At 42.1% G+C, this 18,946-nt stretch overlaps 1 protein-coding gene across 23 annotated transcripts in view; it reads left to right on the forward strand.

The window, feature by feature from the left end:
• Window positions 1-18,946, forward strand: part of CDK12 (cyclin dependent kinase 12) — a 110,318-nt gene that overhangs the window by 55,135 nt on the left and 36,237 nt on the right. For 11 of the 23 annotated variants that reach the window (XM_063628859.1, XM_063628861.1, XM_063628864.1 and 8 more), the window contains exons 9-14: window positions 2,243-2,320; window positions 3,961-4,077; window positions 6,492-6,623; window positions 11,195-11,406; window positions 12,389-12,841; window positions 17,160-17,577. In XM_063628859.1, the coding sequence (XP_063484929.1) occupies window positions 2,243-2,320; window positions 3,961-4,077; window positions 6,492-6,623; window positions 11,195-11,406; window positions 12,389-12,841; window positions 17,160-17,577 (1,410 nt within the window). Of the gene's footprint in view, window positions 1-2,242; window positions 2,321-3,960; window positions 4,078-6,491; window positions 6,624-11,194; window positions 11,407-12,388; window positions 12,842-17,159; window positions 18,809-18,946 lie in introns of those variants that run through there. The other 12 variants (XM_063628872.1, XM_063628868.1, XM_063628870.1 and 9 more) reach the window with 4 other exon arrangements.

The following is an 18,946-nucleotide window of genomic DNA, read 5'->3' on the forward strand; positions in this document are numbered from 1 at the left end:
AGATGTCTTCCCGCCAAAGGACTGGAAACCAAAAGAAAAGAAAACAGAAAAACACAATTGGAAATTAAAACTACAGAAAGTTAGACATTCTTCAAAGCCCAGTGGCTCATTGAATTAAGATTTTGTTTGAGTTTTGATGTGAACTTACTACTTTGGTGATTCATGGTAGTCTCTCTGAAGATATTTTTATGAGATTTTTTGTAGAGAATTGGTATGACAGTTCAGTGTGCAAATTAGAATCAAGAGGAGAAACTCTAATGCTAAATGACGAGTTAATGGGTGCAGGAAATCAACATGGCACATGGATACATATGTAACAAACCTGCACATTGTGCACATGTACCCTAAAACCCTAAAGTATAATAAAAATTAAAAAAAAAAAAAAAAAAGACTAGTACAGCAAATTATGTCAGGAGTCTGAAAACCTAGTGGTTTTTTTTTCTTTTTTTCTTTTTTAAATGTCTCTGATTTTACCCGCTGTGACGACAACACTGCACTTAGAACTTGATGTGGCAGTTAATGTTGAAAACAGAATTAAATTTTACTTTTTTTTTCTTTTTATAGAGTTGGGATCTCACTACGTTGCCCAGCGTGGTCTCAAACTCCTGGGCTCAAGCAATCCTCCCACCTTGGCCTCCCCCAGTGCCAGGATTACAGGCATCAGCCACCGGGCCTGGCCTAAATTTTACTTTTACTTTTCCATCTCTGAATAGGGTTTGAGAGAATATAGGAAGTAAGAATTTGTCTTTGAAGTTGTTTTAACGTAATTCGTTTAAAGGTCCAAATTCTAACAGAAAAGTGCTACTTAAAAAGCTAGGTTTGTTTTGCTTTCTCAAATTAAGTCAAACTAAAGAATTTTAAAATAAAAGTATAAATTTGGTTTTGTATTTGTCTCATTTCAAAGCATAGATCAGACAGATTCATCGACCATTTTTTTTCTTTCCCCACTTTAAAAAAATGAAAAATTTCAGGCATATAACAAAAAGTATGGAATACTCATGTAATCTTTTTTTTCTATTTTAAAGAGATGTGGTCTTCCTATGTTGCCAGGCTGGTCTTGAACTCCTGGCTTCAAGTGATCCTCCTGCCTAGGCCTCCCAAAGTGCTGGGATTACAGGCATGAGCTGCTGTGCTCAGCCTTTATTTTAATTTATTTTGAAATAATTTCAATGTATGGAAAAGTTACAGGAATAGTACAGAAAACTTTAGTATAGCCTTATGAAATTCATTCAATATTTAAAACTTTTTTATTGAAGTATAAAATAAACTGCATATATTTTGATATGTTTTGACATAATATATCCACCAGTGAAACCATCAACACAGCCAAGATAATGATCACCCACCACAGTTTCCTTGTGCCCTTTTGTAATCCCTTTCCTCTACCCATACCCTCCCTTTCCCAGGCAAACCACTGTTCTGCATTCTGTCACTATAGATTAATTTCTATTTCTAGAATTTTATACAAATGGAATTATATAGTATATACTCCCCCACTCTTTTAATCAGCATAAATGATTTGAGATTTATTCCTGTTAGATTCACTAGATTCTACTAAAAATACAAAAAAATTAGCCGGGTGTGGTGGTGTATGCCTGTAGTCCCAGCTTCTTGGAAAGCTGAGGCAGAGAATCACTTGAACCCAGAAGGCAAAGGTTGCAGTGAGCGGAGAGTGCGCCACTGCACTCCAGCCTGGGCGACAGAGTGAGACTCTATCTCAAAAAATAAAAATAAAAAAAGTCCAACTGATCCTAGCTGATGACAGTAAATTATTTTATTTGCAATACAGTGCCAAGAGGGCTATAGTATAGTGCATCTTCTACACAGCAGATTAATAACAAAAATGAATTCAAACTTTATAGAAACTAACCGCAGAGAGCATCCTTGTTTATTTATTTATTTATTGTTAGTATTGTTCTTTAATTTTGAGCATCCTTGTAAAATTGTCTTTAGTTATTTCCTTAATTACAATGGCATGATAGAAAAGGACTCTTGACTCCCTTTCTCTGATCACAGAGTGTCCTTAATAGGTGGCAAAAGTTTGATCTGCTGGTAAATTTAAATCCTTTATACTGTCTGTTTCACTGCAAGAAATATTTTCTCTTTGGAAACTCCGACACTGAAATTTGGGGCTATTTATCTTGCTTGCAACCCAACATATTAATAATATAAAAATTTTTTGAGACACTTTAAATAGGCTCTAAGAATTTCTCTTCTGACCTCTCAATTTTACCTTTTCTAGATGTATTCTTGGGGAACTGTTCACAAAGAAGCCTATTTTTCAAGCCAATCTGGAACTGGCTCAGCTAGAACTGATCAGGTACAACTGTACATGTGCTCTTGAGTGCCCAGGTGTGATAGGTATTCTCATCCTCCAGTTTCTAACACTTTCTAGTCATTCTGAATGAGTTTATGTTTCTTATGTCCAAGTAAGTTTCTCTTAGTCAGGTTTACCATATATTTTGTCATAGGCTATACATATAAAGAAGTTTTATTTCACCTAATTTTTAGATCTTACCTTGCATATTTTTTATTAGCTCTTCATATAAAAGCATACCATTTTTGGGATGGCTCTTCCATTCATAGCTCAGATTAGATTAAATTTATTCGGCAAACATTTATTGAGCCAGTTATACAACAGATTACTTTTAACGTTAAACTTTAGGATTCAGAGATAAAAAATAGGTCCCCGCCTCCAAAGAATTTAGAGTTTAGTAAGGTATATAGCATATAAATAGTTATAAAATACAACCTATAATAGAAAATTTGGGGAAAGCCCAGGATTGGGCTGGCATTTGGGTGGGTTTGTTTTTGTTTTGTTTTTTTCAGTAAAATTAAAGGGAAGAATATAGCAGGCTAATGTTTTTTGTTTTTTTGTTTTTTTTTTAATAGACAGGGTCTCGCTCTGTCACCTAGACTGGAGTGCAGTGGTGTGATCATAGTTCACTGCAGCCTCAAACTCCTGCACTCAAGTGATCCTCCCACCTTACCCTCCTGAGTAGCTTGGACTACACCTGTAGTCCCAGCTATTTTTCGTTCATTTGTTTTGTAGAGACAGGGTCTCATTATGTTTGTTGCCTGGGCTGGAACTCCTGGGCTCAAACAATCCTCCCGCCTTGACCTCCCAAAGTGCTGGGATTACACTCATGAGCCACCACACCAGCCTAATGTAGACTTCTTTTTTTTTTTTTTTTTTTTTTTGAGACGGAGTCTCACTCTGTCACCCAGGCTGGAGTGCAGTGGCACGATCTCGGCTCACTGCAAGCTGCACCTCCCAGGTTCACGCCATTCTCCTGCCTCAGCCTCCTGAGTAGCTGGGACTACAGGTGCCCACCACCACATGCAGCTCATTTTTTTGTATTTTTAGTAGAGACGGGGTTTCACCATGTTAGCCAGGATGGTCTCGATCTCCTGACCTCGTGATCTGCCCGCCTTGGCCTCCCAAAGTGCTGGGATTACAGGCGTGAGCCACCATGCCTGGCCAATGTAGACGTTTTTTAAAGGTGATAAAGGTGATTTTTTTGTTGTTGTTATTTAGTAAATGGTTGATTATCTCTGAAAATTTTCAGTCTTATACTCTCTTCTCATCTCACAGTTTACCCTGTAGGGATACTATAGGACCAACTTAGCCCTTTGTAATTAGTATTAACTGAACAGGACAAAACTGGTAATAAAAACCTGTATGGGGGGATTAAAACATTTCACAAATCCAAATAATGTGGATCATTTAGGATTATTATCCCAGTATTTTTTCTTTGCTCTGTTATAAACAGTTCTTTCTATTCTATGCCTTTCTGTCCTTAAAGCAGTAATGTCATATTTTCCTTTCTGCGTGCCCTCTAATGTAATAAGCAAAGATTCCCCAGACCTCAGGAGGTAATAATTTCTGCTTCTGAAACCTCCAGAATTCATGATGTTGACTCACTCACTCCATTGTTCTTGCTTTTGCTTTGTTTTCAGCCGACTCTGTGGTAGCCCTTGTCCAGCTGTGTGGCCTGATGTTATCAAACTGCCCTACTTCAACACCATGAAACCGAAGAAGCAATATCGAAGGCGTCTACGAGAAGAATTCTCTTTGTGAGTTTGGGGAAAATGTACATCTCATTTCTGTGTCTGGCTGGTGTTGGGACTTGACTTTTTCCTGGTCTGGGGAGTTAATGTTGTCCCAATTTATCATGGCAACACAGTGTAGGAAAACATTTTAGTTTTGAACAGTATATGAGTTTTATCATAGCCCTTTTGTAATTTTCTCTTCTGAAGGCTTTCGACAATAGAAAACCATTTTATTTTGAACAATATATAAATTTTCTCATAGCGTTCTTGAGCTTCCCATGAGAAAAAGAGAATGGAATTGTTGGCTTCATGGGTTTTGTTTGTTTGTTTGTTTTTTAAATTGAGACAGGGTCTTGCTCTGTTGTCCAGGCTGGAGTGCAGTGGCACATTTAGGGCTCACTGCAGCCTTGAGCTGCTGGGCTCAAGCAATCCTCCCACCTTATCCTTCTTTTTTTTTGCTTTTTTTTTTTGAGACAGAGTCTCACTTTGCCGCCCAGGCTGGAGTGCAGTGGCATGATCTCGGCTCACTGTAACCTCTGCCCCCCGAGTTCAAGTGATTCTCCTGCCTCAGCCTCCCAATGTAGTTGGGATTACAGGCCTCTGCCACTGCGCCCAGCTAATTTTTGTATTTTTATTAGAGACGGGGTTTCACCATGTTGGCCAAGCTGGTCTTGAACTCCTGACTTTGTGATCCACCCACCTCGGCCTTCCAAAGTGCTGGGATTATAGGCGTGAGCCACCACGTCCGGCCCCACCTTAGCCTTCTGAATAGCTGGGACCGCAGGCACCCACCACCACACCTGGCATTTTTTTTTTCTGTGTAGAGATAGGGTCTCCTAATGTTGCCCAGGCTGGTCTTGAGCTCCTGGGCTCAAGTGATCTTCCTGCCTCAGCCTCCCAAAGTGCTGGGCTTAAACTTTGAGAGGCTGAGGCAGGAAGATCACTGGTTGTGCTACCATGCCTGGCCATGTTTTGGTTTTGTTTTCTTCTTACTTTTTTCCCTCTCTGTTATTTTATTTTACTTTTTTTTAACTTTAATAGATGGATAGAACTGGCCATATTTTTGTATGTGTCACCCAGGTTGGAGTGCAGTGACGCAATCTTGGCTCACCACAGCCTTCGTCTCCCAGGTTCAAGCAATTCTTCTGCCTCAGCCTTCCAAGTAGCTGGAATTACAGGCACCCGCCACCATGCACAGTTAATTTTTGTATTTTTAGTAGAGATGGCATTTCACCATGTTGGCCAGGCTGGTCTTGAACTCCTAACCTCAAGTGATCTGCCCACCTTAGCCTCCCAAAGAACTGGGATTATAGGTGTAAGCCCACCACACCTGGCCAGAACTGGCCGTATTTTTTACTTGTGTTATAGCACAGCATTTCTCATTTGTTTGTTTTTGAGACGAGATTTCGCTCTTGTTGCCCAAGCCAGAGTGCAATGGCGTCATCTCGGCTCACTGCAACCTCCGCCTCCTGGGTTCAAGTGATTTTCCTGCCTCAGCCTCCTGAGGAGCAAGGATTACAGGCGCGTGCCACCACACCCAGCTAATTTTTTGTATTTTTAGTAGAAACGGGGTTTCACCATGTTAGCCAGGCTGGTCTCGAACTCCTGACCTCAGATTATCCACCCGCCTCAGCCCCACAAAGTGCTGGGATTACAGGCATGAGCTACTGTGCCCGGCCCGGCATTTCTTAAATCCTGTGTGAGAGCAAATCTGCTTACTTGTGTTAGCCAACCTCCAGCTTCCTTTCTTTGTTTTTACATGGAAATTCAAAGACTTTGTTTTTTTTTGTTTGTTTGTTTTTTTTTTTGAGACCGTCTCACTCTGTCACCTAGGCTGGAGGAGTGCAGCAGTGTGATCTTGGCTCACTGCAACCTCTGCCTCCTGGGTCCAAGCTATTCTCAGCCCTCCGAGGAGCTAGGATTACAGGCGTGCATCACCATGCCTGGCTAATGGGATTTCACTATGTTGGCCAGGCTGGTCCTGAACTCCTGGCCTCAAACGATCCACTCCCTTCAGCCTCCCAAAGTGCTAGGTGGGACTATAGGCATGAGCCACCATTGCGCATCCTTTTTTTTTTTTTTTTTAAAGAGATGGGCTCTTCCTCTGTTGCCCAGGCTGGAATGCAGTTGTGCAGTAAGAACTCATTGCAGCCTCAAATTCCTAGGCTCAAGTGATTTTCCAATGTCAGCCTCCTAAATAGCTGAGACTACAGGGTGCACAGCACTGCACCCAGCTAATTAAAAAATATATATATTTGTAGAGATGAGGTCTCAGTATGTTGCCCAGGTTGATCTCAAACTTCTGGCCTCAAGCAGTCCTCCTACCTTGGCCTCCCAAAGTGCTGGAATTACAGATGTGAGACCCTTTGAAACAAAATTACAAATTTGAGAACTGTAGGGTCATTGTGAACTTGTCCTTTCTGTGTTCTTTTCCATAGCATTCCTTCTGCAGCACTTGATTTATTGGACCACATGCTGACACTAGATCCTAGTAAGCGGTGCACAGCTGAACAGACCCTACAGAGCGACTTCCTGAAAGATGTCGAACTCAGCAAAATGGCTCCTCCAGAGTAAGTGCTGGTAGCCATGTTGTGACCCTAAACCTTTCCCTGGGCCTTAGACGATGAGAAACTCATAAAAGAACCACAAATGCCCAGTAAGACCCAAATAAAGAGGTGTCTTTGAGTATTATGGTTGAGGTTGGTTTTTTTTATCTTTGTTGTTTTTTTCTTTATATAAGTAATAGATTTAGCTTTGATACTCGTTCTAATTTGACTCAAGCTATCTTCTTTTGTCCCTGGATCTCCATCCCAGAATATTGTTCTATAGAGCCTCTTCGAAAGTATTCCTTTTAGATTTTTGTGGGTTTGTTTGTTTATTTATTTATTTTTGAGACAGAGTCTCTGTCGTCCAGGCTGGAGTGCAGTGGCGCAACTCAGCTCACTGCAACCTCTGCAGGGTTCAAGTGATTCTCCTGCCTCAGCCTCCCGAGTAGCTGGGACTACAGGCACACACCACCACACCCAGCTAATTTTTGTATTTTTAGTAGAGACGGGGTTACACCTTGCTGGCCCGGCTGGTCTCGAACTCCTGACCTCAGGTGACCCACCCTGGCCTCCCAAAGTGCTGGGATTACAGGCGTAAGCCACTGCGCCCGGCGTGTTTTTTTCGTTGTTGTTGTTGTTGTTTTGAGATGGAATCTTGCTCTGCCTCCTCCACCTCCCGGGTTCAAGCGATTCTCCTGCCTCAGCCTTGCAAGTAGCTAGGATTACAGGTGCCTGCCACCATACCCGGCTAATTTTTTTGTATTTTTGTTTTGTTTTGTTTTTTTGAGACAGAGTTTCGCTCTTGTTCCCCAGGCTGGAGTATAATGGCGCAATCTCAGCTCACCACAACCTCCGCTTCCCAGGTTCAAGCGATTCACCTGTCTCAGCCTTCCCAAGTAGCTGGAATTACAGGCATGTGCCACCATGCCCAGCTAATTTTGTGTTTTTAGTAGAGACAGAGTTTCTCCATGTTGGTCGGGTTGGTCTCGAACTCCCGACCTCAGGTGATCCGCTCGCCTCGGCCTCCCAAAGTGCTGGGATTACAGGCATGAGCCACCGTGCCCGGCCATTTTTTTGTATTTTTAGTAGAGATGGGGTTTCACCATGTTGGTCTTGAACTCCTGCCCATCTTGGCCTCTCACAGTGCTGGGATCACAGGTGTGACTGACCGTGCCTGGCCTGTTTGTTTGTTTGTGTGTTTTGAGACGGAGTTTCACTCTTGGCATCCAGGCTGGAGTGCAGTGGTGCAATATCGGCTCACTGCAATCTCCGCCTCCCGGTTTCAAGCAATTCTCCTGCCTCAGCCTGCCAAGTAGCTGGAATTACACCACCATGCCTGGCTAATTTTTGTATTTTTAGTAGAGACAGGGTTTCATCACGTTGGCCGGGCTGATCTTGAACTCCTGGCCTCAGGTGATCCGCCCGCCTCAGCCTCCCAAAGTGCCGGGATTACAGGTGTGAGCTACCGCTCCCAGCCTTTTTTGTTTTTTCCGAGACGGAGTCTCGCTCTGTCGCCCAGGCTGGAGTGCAGTGGCGTGATCTCGGCTCACTGCAACCTCCACCTCCTGGATTCAAGCCGTTCTCCTGTCCCAGCCTCCTGAGTAGCTGGGATTACAGGCACAGGCCACCACGCCAACTAATTTTTTTGTATTTTTAGTAGAGACAGGGTTTCACCATGTTGGCCAAGCTGGTCTCAAACTCCTGACTTCAGGTGATCTGCCTGCCTCAGCCGCCCAAAGTGTTGGGATTACAGGCGTGAGCCACCACTCCCAGCCTTTTTTTTTTTTTTTCTCTAATTGTAGAAATGGGGTCCCACAATGTTGCCCAGACTGTCTCAAACTCCTGGGCTCAAGTGATTCTCCCGCCTCAGCCTTCCAAAGTCGTGGGATTGCAGGCAGGAGACACATGCTTGGCCTTCTGGTTTTTGCTCTTAGCCATTCCTTCTGCTGGAATCATGCAGGTCTCTGGTGACCATGTATATCTCACACTCGCAGAGATAGTCCCAGTTTTTTGGGGGTTTTTTTGTTATTATTTTTTTTGAGACAGAGTTTCACTCTTGTTGCCCAGGCTGGAGTGCAGTGGTGTGATCTCGACTCACCACAACCGTTTCTCCTGCCTCAGCCTCCCGAGTAGCTGGGATTACAGGCATGCGCCCCCATGCCTGGCTAATTTTGTATTTTTAGTAGAAACAGAGTTTCGCCATATTGGTGAGACTGGTCTTGAAGTCCCGACCTCAGGTGATCTGCCTGCCTCAGCCTCCGAAAGTGGTGGGATTACAGGCTTGAGCCACTGAGCCCGGCCGACAGTCCCAGTTTTAAATGGTTTGCATCACTGCCAGTTTTTGTTTTTGTTTTTGTTTTTTTTTCTGAGACAGGGTCTCTCACTCTGTCACCCAGGCTGGAGTGCAGTGGCGCAATCTCAGCTCACTGCAACCTCCACCTCCCGACTTCAAGCGATTCTCGTGCCTCAGCCTCCTGAGTAGCTGGATTACAGGAGCCCAGCACTACAGCTGGCTAATTTTTGTATTTTTAGTAGAGACGAGGTTTCACCATGTTGACCAGGCTTGTCTCCAGTTCCTGACCTCAGGTGATTCGCCTGCCTCGGCCTCCCAAAGTGCTGTGATTATAGGTGTGAGCCACCGCGCCCGGCCAGATTACTGAATTTTGATGTAAGAAATAAGATATTTCGGTCAAGCGTGGTTGCTCACACCTGTAATCCCAGCACTTTGGGAGGCCGAGGTGGATGGATCACCTGAGGTCAGGAGTTCAAGAGAGCCTGGCCAACATGGTAAAACCCTATCTCTCCTAAAAATACAAAAAATTAACCGGGTGTGGTGGTGTGTGCTTGTAGTCCTGGCTACTCGGGAGGCTGAGGGAGGAGAATCGCCTGAACTCGGGAGGTGGAGGTTGCAGTGAGCCGAGATTGTGCCAGTGCACTCCTGCCTGGACCGTAGAGTGATACTCCATCTCAAAAAATTAAAGTAACATAAAAGAAATATGATCTTTTAATATGTCTATTTCATTAAAATCTTATGAATGCCTCTGTATTGTATTGGATCTTCAGAGGTTCATATCCCACATTATAGCACATAAAAAGTCTTTTATCTGGCCTGGCATGGTGGCTCACGCTTGTAATCCCAGCACTTTGGGAGGCTGAGGCAGGCAGATCACCTGAGGTCATGAGTTTGAGATCAGTTGGGCCAACATAGTGAAACTCCGTCTCTACTAAAAAATACAAAAATTAGCCAGTCGTAGTGGCGTGTACCTGTAGTCCCAGCTACTCAGGGAGACTAAGGGAGGAGAATCGCTTGAACCCGGGAGGCAGAGGTTGCAGTGAACCGAGATTGCACCACTGCACTCTAGCCTGGGCAACAGAGCAAGACTGTCTCAAAAGAAAAAAAAAGTATTTTATCTTTGAATTTGTCAGTGACAGTATTATAACATTAATGTCAAATTTTTGGGGTCATTTGCTTACCTTAAGAAAGACTGCATGTCTTAAAAATGGATAGGATGTTAGTTCATGAGTAGGTAGTAATTCTAAATCTGATTGCTGCAAAGAAATGTCCAAATTCATTAATTTTTTTGAGACAGACTCTTGTTCTGTTGCTCAGGCTGGAGTGCAATGGTGTGATCTCAGCTCACTGCAGCCTCCACCTCCCGGGTTCAAGCAATCCTCCTGCCTCAGCCTCCTTAGTAGCTGGGATTACAGGCACACACCACCACACTTGGCTAATTTTTGTATTTTTAGCAGAGACGAGGTTTCACCATGTTGCCAGGCTAGTCTCGAACTCCTGACCTCATGATCTGCCTGCCTCTACCTCCCAAAGTGCTGGGATTACAGGCGTGAACTGCTGCACCCAGCCAAATTCATTTATTACACTAGAATATTGATACATTGAATATGACTTGAAATATATAAGGGTTTTACTGAAATTTGGGAACTCCTATTATAAAGAGATTTTTATAGTAAGATTTGACCTACTTGGCCTGGTTGTATGGGAGAGTCTGGACTAAGTTATACATAGTGCTGAACTCCACAGACGAGCAAGTTGATATCCAGTCATGGAAATTCTGTGGGCAGAAAGGGGAAAGAACTAGTCTTTGGTCCTCACAAACCAAATTACACATAAGTTGATTTTTCACAGAGATGTTTTGATCATGATACATGGTTCCATGGTTTAAGTCACCACCTTTCCTCGACCTTCTGTATACATTAACAAGCCAGCCATTACTGTCCTCCTCTTTATTCCCTACTGAAACTTGACCAATACAGTTCTCCTTTATTCTTGTTATGCCAAGGAAAGACAGTATTTATATGGGAATTTATATAGCTAGTCTGTACCTAGTATTAGCAAGATCCTCCTTTCTCACTATGTAACTTTCTTGGACTTTTGTACTTTTATTTCCTCAGACTACCATCTGCCATGATTTATTTTACACTGCTGTTACCTACTTACTAACTTTTTTGGTTATTTTTGTTTTCCTTATTCTTTACATTTCCCACAGTCTTTGCCTTCCCATTTTAATCCTTTGCTCCTCCATTCATTCACTGCTGCATTCCCATACATATTTCCCCTTTGCTTTGTCTTTTTCCAGCCTCCCCCACTGGCAGGATTGCCATGAGTTATGGAGTAAGAAACGGCGACGTCAGCGACAAAGTGGTGTTGTAGTGGAAGAGCCACCTCCATCCAAAACTTCTCGAAAAGAAACTACCTCAGGAACAAGTACTGAGCCTGTGAAGAACAGCAGCCCAGCACCACCTCAGCCTGCTCCTGGCAAGGTGGAGTCTGGGGCTGGGGATGCAATAGGTCAGTGCCAGAATGGGGCCTTTGTGCTTTTACTAAGCGTATTTGGCAGGTTTTGAAGGTCAAGTGTAAGGAGTTTGTGTGTGTGTCTGTTTTTTAGTTTTTGTCCAGTGAACCATTAGGAAAGAGGTTAATGTCCTCATTATGGCGAGAAGGAGATTAACCAAGTTTTGTACATATGGTCCAGAAAGTCTACAATAGATCATTTTCCTTTCCTGAAATATGTACGGAACACTGTATCTCAATTAGATGTGTGGCATAAATCAGTGAATTAGGTAAGCCAAATTTAATTTAAGGTTAGTTCACCCATGACTTTATAAAACACATAATTTGGAGTCTTGTTTATATTAGATTTGATAAGACCTTCATAGAATCTAATCGTGTTAAAATACAATTGCTAAATGTTGTTCTATAGACTGTTATTTTGATCTAAATGTATCTGAAACTATGTCATATTGAACTATTATAACAAAGTAGTTCTCCTGCGTTATGACCAATTCTTCGGGACAAAAGATACTCTTTTTCTGGTTCACTTTCCCTCCCCTCTTCACTTATAGCAATGGCTCTTAGTACTGGCTATACATTAGAATCATCCTGGAAGCTTTAAAAACAAATATGCCTATACGATTGCCTATCTCTAGGGATGGGTCCTGAGGCATCTGAATAGGAGAGATTTTTTAATCTCTCTTAATAATTCTGATGTACAATAAAGGACTGAAAATCACAGAACTTGAAGAATACAGATAAAGTGAAGTCACTTTTATGCACAATCCAGAGATGTTTTAGTTATTAGTGCCTGTATTTCTTAAGCAAAAACATAAAGAATAACAAACTGTGTCATGACATTTTGAGGCATGAAAAAATGAGACATTTAAAATGAAAATTTCATTTTTTGGATATTGTAAGTTGCTGTTGCCAGTTGAAGAAGGCAAAGGGCCCTTGGCCTATCTCATCCTCTTATATTGGCTTCACTGTCTTTCAACAGGCCTTGGTGACATCACACAACAGCTGAATCAAAGTGAATTGGCAGTGTTATTAAACCTGCTGCAGAGCCAAACCGACCTGAGCATCTCTCAAATGGCACAGCTGCTTAACATCCACTCCAACCCAGAGATGCAGCAGCAGCTGGAAACCCTGAACCAATCCATCAGTGCCCTGACGGAAGCTACTTCCCAGCAGCAGGACTCAGAGACCATGGCCCCAGAGGAGTCTTTGAAGGAAGCACTCTCTGCCCCAGTGATCCTGCCTTCAGCAGAACAGACGACCCTTGAAGCTTCAAGCACACCAGCTGACATGCAGAATATTTTGGCAGTTCTCTTGAGTCAGCTGATGAAAACCCAAGAGCCGGCAGGCAGTCTGGAGGAAAACAACAGTGACAAGAACAGTGGGCCACAGGGGCCCCGAAGAACTCCCACAATGCCACAGGAGGAGGCAGCAGGTAAACAGACCGGTCATGAATCTCGTTGAGCTCAGGTGCTGTTGATACCCTCTTAAAAATCTCTTAACATTTTTTTTTCCCCACATCAATGGCCTTGGTTTCAGTTATTCTGTAACCTAGTCTACAGGAGAACATAGCACCAAGTAATGTATTTCTTGCTTGGCTTCTTTTATTTAAGTCTCAAAGCTTCCCAAAGCACCTTTCCTATACTGATTGTTTTTCCACTTCCTAGGAGATAGGTAAGTAAAGCCCCTGTGTTCTAACCAAGGAAACCACAACCATAGCTAGTGATGCATCTTGAACCACACATCTTGAACTGTGTGTGGTGGCCAACTAGTCCTAGCACTTGGAAATCTGACTTCCAAACAAACCATTATCAGACTATACTTCTTTACCTCTAGTGGAGTGGATGCTGAATGCCAGTCTTTCCTGGAAGATACAATCAAGAAAACCCTAATAAAATATCATTGTTAATTTCCTGAAGAATAACTTGGGAATATTTCTGAGTAGATAATTAACACTATACATTTCTTTTACCAAAAATAATAGTGTATAAGAACAATTCCTTTAAATCTGTTTCTGATAGAAGCAATTGAATGGACCCCAGATCAGGAAGTGCGTATATTATAAAGAAAAAAAAGGAAAATGGGGATAAGTTATACTTTAATCTCACAGGACCATAGCATGCAATTTATTAGAGGGAAAAGCAGTTTAAATTCTTTAATTCTGATTCACAGTATATTTGTAAAATCTTTACTTATGTAAAAATGTTTTTAACTCCTTGGAAATTCTCACTGTCAATGAAGACCCCATGAATTGGGGAATAAGAAGAGGCTCGAGGGCTGAAGAGGTATACTAATCTTCAACTTTAGAGTCCTACATTCACATTTCATATGAGGTGGTGCAGAAAGTATATGTTTTAAGGCCTGGCCTATGGCCAGAAGTTGTTGGATTTACTTCAGAGGAAAGTGTAGAAATGCCATAACTAATTATTGCAGTCACCCCTGGATTATTCAGCTGATGCCTCTACAGTGGCTCACTTGTTCTTGTTTCACCCCTGCTATCTCTATTTGGCCATTTCACTGTTAATTAGCACTTCCACCAGAGGGCAGACTGTATAAGCCAGAGAAGGTGACAGCCTATTAATTGGGCTGCTGTTTTGCTATTCTGTACTTATTGGGAAGGGTGATAAGTTGAAATCAAATGAGTAAAATGAAGGGTTTTGTTTGTTTATTTGTTTGTTTGTTTTTGGAGACGGAGTCTTACTCCGTTGCCCAGGCTGGAGTGCAATGGCATGATCTTGGCTCACTGCAACTTCCGCTTCCTGGGTTCAAGCGATTCTCCTGCCTCAGCCTCCCGAGTAGCTGGGATTATAGGCATGCACCTCCATGCCCAGCTAATTTTGTATTTTTTAGTGGAAATGAGGTTTCACCATGTCAGCCAGGCTGGTCTCGAACTCCCAGCCTCAGGTGATCTGCCCGCCTCAGCCTCCCATGGTGCTGGGATTACAGGCTTGAGCCACTACCCCTGGCCTGAAGTTTTAAATTTATTTTTACATTTCAATAATACATCCTTATTGTTGTCAATCGTAAAAGTCCATACTTTTTTTTTGTTTGTTTTGAGACAGAGTCTCTCTCTGTCGCCTAGGCTGGAATGCAATGGTGCGATCTTGGTGCACTGCAGCCTCCGTCTCCTGGGTTCAAGCAATTCTCCTGCCTCAGCCTCCCAGGTAGCTGGGATTACAGGCACCTGCCTCCACACCTTACTAATTTTTTTGTATTTTTAGTAGAGATGGGGTTTCACTGTGTTGGCCAAGCTGGTCTTGAACTGCCGACCTCAGGTGATCCACCCACCTTGGGCTCCCAAAGTGCTGGGATTACAGGTGTGAACCACCACACCCAGCCAAAAGTCCATACTTTTAAGGATTGACAACATTGATACTTTAGATCATAACAATATGATTTATAATTCATATTTTATTTTTAATTCCTTTAAGAAGTATTAGGCTTAATTTAATAAGTTTTTTTGTTTGTTTGTTTTTGAGATGGAGTCTCGCTCTGTCACCCAGGCTGGAGTGCAGTGGGGTGATCTCAGCTCACTGCAAACCCTACCTCCCAGGTTCAAGTGATTCTCCTGCCTCAGCCTCCCTAGTAGCTGGGATTACAGGCGTGTGACACCAGGCCCAGCTAATTTTTTTTGTATTTTTAGTAGAGGCGGGGTTTCACTTTGTTGGCCAGGGTGGTCTCTAATTCCTGACCTCAAGTGATCTGCCTTCCTTGTTCTCCCAAAGTACTGGGATTACAGGCATGAGCCACCATGCGCCTTTGCTACTTTGGAATAGAATTTTTATTTTACACATATGAAAGCATTTGACCTCAAGTGTTAGTTCTGTTGAAACATAATTAGGCTATTTACATAAAAGACAAAGTTTGAATACAAAAAAATGGCATAGCTGGAAGAATGTAAGTTTAGATTATCTCACTTTTACAGTTATACATTTTTAAGTTATTTGACCTTGGTATTAAAAATCCTCGTGTTCCATTTTATGTGTAGTCCAGAAATACTTTTTAAAATAACTGGTACAGTGATGCCCTTATATAGAGAGTGTTGAAAGCAAAAGGCTCTGAAATCTATCATTACTTGTAGTCCAGTAAGCCCTCCTTTTTCAGCATGTCTACTCTCCATGTTCAAAATTTTCCATGGCTAATTTTTTGTCCTTAAATTCATTTTCCCCTGCCACCCTGTCAACCAGCCAATCAATCAACAAATAACTTGGGTGGGTACTATACATAGGGTCACCAATTCATTCCTGAACTGTCCTGGTTTTAAAGCTGAACGTTGACAACCTGGAAAACCCCCTCAGTCCCAGACAAACTGGGACTGTTGGTCACCCTGCCTGGATGTTACGTGTAACACCTGACCATCTTTTGTACTGTACAACCTTACAATTTTGTAGTGTTTTCAGAGTGCTTTCATCTGCATACTAAGGGAATACAAATTTAATTACTGATTGTCTTTGCAAGATATAATTAAGGTAAATATGCTACAAAAATATCTAATTATAACTAAAAACTGTTTTTGGCTTGTTTTGAGTAATGACTTTACATCACAGCTTAGATAATTGAAGAATGACTATATATATATATATATATATATATATATATATATATATATATATAAATATGCTTCCATAGGGAAAAGAAAAATCAGTCATTTGGAAGATGTCCCAAAACATTAAATCTTTTCTTCAGCAGGATGACTCTCAATTTTCTAAAGGCATTGTTCTGACCATACTTCTGTCTCAGTGGTTTTCTTTGTCCTCAAACTCATACCATTTTACATCTCTCCTCTCCTGCCTTGGCAGGAGTTCGTTATCAGACAATGTTTATCATGCTTAAGCACATTTAGGCAGCAGGGGAAAAAAGAAAGTCTGGGGGAAGTAGTTCAAGAAAGACAAAAGATCTTTGTAAAGACAGAGTATAGTATGAATTTAATATATTTCTAAATACTCAGTTCTTGTCACTGTCTCCAAGATAAACAGATGTTTATCAACAGTTCATTCTGCATGACACTGCTATAGTGATTTTTTTTTTTTCATAGCATGGAAAAAAATGCAGTAGTTAGGAAAACAAAATAGAAAATTATGATAGAAATTAGTCTTTAAAATTACTGTAACATACGAAGCTGAATGATAATATGGTAGTTAAAATCCTTTTAGACTATGATTTTGGGGAGAGGTGACTAAAGTTTGGAGAAGCAAGTGTATTTTTATACATGACAGTAATGAAAACTTTTTACTTTATTTTATCTCTCCTGTATATTCTTTAAGTTTTATTTCAGGTTAACCTATGTCATCAAACATTCTGTAAAATGTATTAGCCAAGTCCACCCAAGATCTCTGTTGTACAGCAAGATTATGTCCTAGAAATGTGACCACAGCATGTATATTGTCCCCTCTCATCTTCCTTTCTTCTGCTTTGTTTTAATGTTTCCATCTAACAGCAAAAAGGGGCAGGGAGTCTGCCAACAGCCTACATATTAGAACAGTTCTTTAAAGGAAGGAAATGGAGGAAATCTTAGACAAAAATCAGGATAATCATTTGAAACATATGATATTTTTACACTAGCTGTTAGATCCAGGATGCAACTGTTTTAATCACTTGATTTATTTATAATTGCAATTTCTGATCCCAAGATTTTATTCTTTATATATCTGGTTACTTATATTGATATTTGTTTATGTTGCACAGTGTGTGTTTGTGTTTATAATCACATGTGCTTTTTAAGATGGTGTTTAAAAGGAGTAACCCTTCCACAGCATGTCCTCCTCACATTCTTCCACCAGAGAAGAGGCCCCCTGAGCCCCCCGGACCTCCACCGCCGCCACCTCCACCCCCTCTGGTTGAAGGCGATCTTTCCAGCGCCCCCCAGGAGTTGAACCCAGCCGTGACAGCCGTCTTGCTGCAACTTTTATCCCAGCCTGAAGCAGAGCCTCCTGGCCACCTGCCACATGAGCACCAGGCCTTGAGACCAATGGAGTACTCCACCCGACCCCATCCAAACAGGACTTATGGAAACACTGATGGGCCTGAAACAGGGTTCAGTGCCATTGACACTGATGAACGAAACTCTGGTCCAGCTTCGACAGAATCTGTGGTCCAGACCCTGGTGAAGAACAGGACCTTCTCAGGCTCTGTGAGCCACCTTGGGGAGTCCAGCAGTTACCAGGGCACAGGGTCAGTGCAGTTTCCAGGGGACCAGGACCTCCGTTTTGCCAGGGTCCCCTTAGCATTACACCCGGTGGTCGGGCAACCATTCCTGAAGGCTGAGGGAAGCAGCAATTCTGTGGTACATGCAGAGACCAAATTGCAAAACTATGGGGAGCTGGGGCCAGGAACCACTGGGGCCAGCAGCTCAGGAGCAGGCCTTCATTGGGGGGGCCCAACTCAGTCTTCTGCTTATGGAAAACTCTATCGGGGGCCTACAAGAGTCCCACCAAGAGGGGGAAGAGGGAGAGGAGTTCCTTACTAACCCAGAGACTTCAGTGTCCTGAAAGATTCCTTTCCTATCCATCCTTCCATCCAGTTCTCTGAATCTTTAGTGAAATCATTTGCCAGAGCGAGGTAATCATCTGCATTTGGCTACTGCAAAGCTGTCTGTTGTATTCCTTGCTCACTTGCTACTAGCAGGCGACTTAACGAAATAATGATGTTGGCACCATTTCCCCCTGGATGGGCTATAGCCAGAACATTTACTTCAACTCTACCTTAGTAGATACAAGTAGAGAATATGGAGAGGATCATTACATTGAAAAGTAAATGTTATTAGTTCATTGCCTGCACTTACTGATCAGAAGAGAGAAAGAACAGTTTCAGTTTTGAGATGGCTCAGGAGAGGCTCTTTGATTTTTAAAGTTTTGGGGTGGGGGTTGTGTGTGGTTTCTTTCTTTTGAATTTTAATTTAGGTGTTTTGGGTTTTTTTCCTTTAAAGAGAATAGTGTTCACAAAATTTGAGCTGCTCTTTGGCTTTTGCTATAAGGGAAACAGAGTGGCCTGGCTGATTTGAATAAATGTTTCTTTCCTCTCCACCATCTCACATTTTGCTTTTAAGTGAACACTTTTTCCTCATTGAGCATCTTGAACATACTTTTTTTCCAAATAAATTACTCATCCTTAAAGTTTACTCCACTTTGACAAAAGATATGCCCTTCTCCCTGCACATAAAGCAGGTTGTAGAACATGGCATTCTTGGGCAAGTAGGTAGACTTTACCCAATCTCTTTCCTTTTTTGCCCATGTGTGCTGTCTCTCTCTCTCTCTTTCTCTCTCTGTCTCTTGCTTGCTCGCTCTCACTCTTGCTGTTTCTCTCTCTTTGAGGCATTTGTTTGGAAAAAATCGTTGAGATGCCCAAGAACCTGGGATAATTCTTTACTTTTTTTGAAATAAAGGAAAGGAAATTCAGACTCTTACATTGTTCTCTGTAACTCTTCAATTCTAAAATGTTTTGTTTTTTAAACCATGTTCTGATGGGGAAGTTGATTTGTAAGTGTGGACAGCTTGGGCATTGCTGCTGAGCTGTGGTTAGATATGATGCCTCCATACCTAGA

This window comes from Symphalangus syndactylus, chromosome 20, assembly GCF_028878055.3.
Source record: "Symphalangus syndactylus isolate Jambi chromosome 20, NHGRI_mSymSyn1-v2.1_pri, whole genome shotgun sequence".
Taxonomy (NCBI): domain Eukaryota; kingdom Metazoa; phylum Chordata; class Mammalia; order Primates; family Hylobatidae; genus Symphalangus; species Symphalangus syndactylus.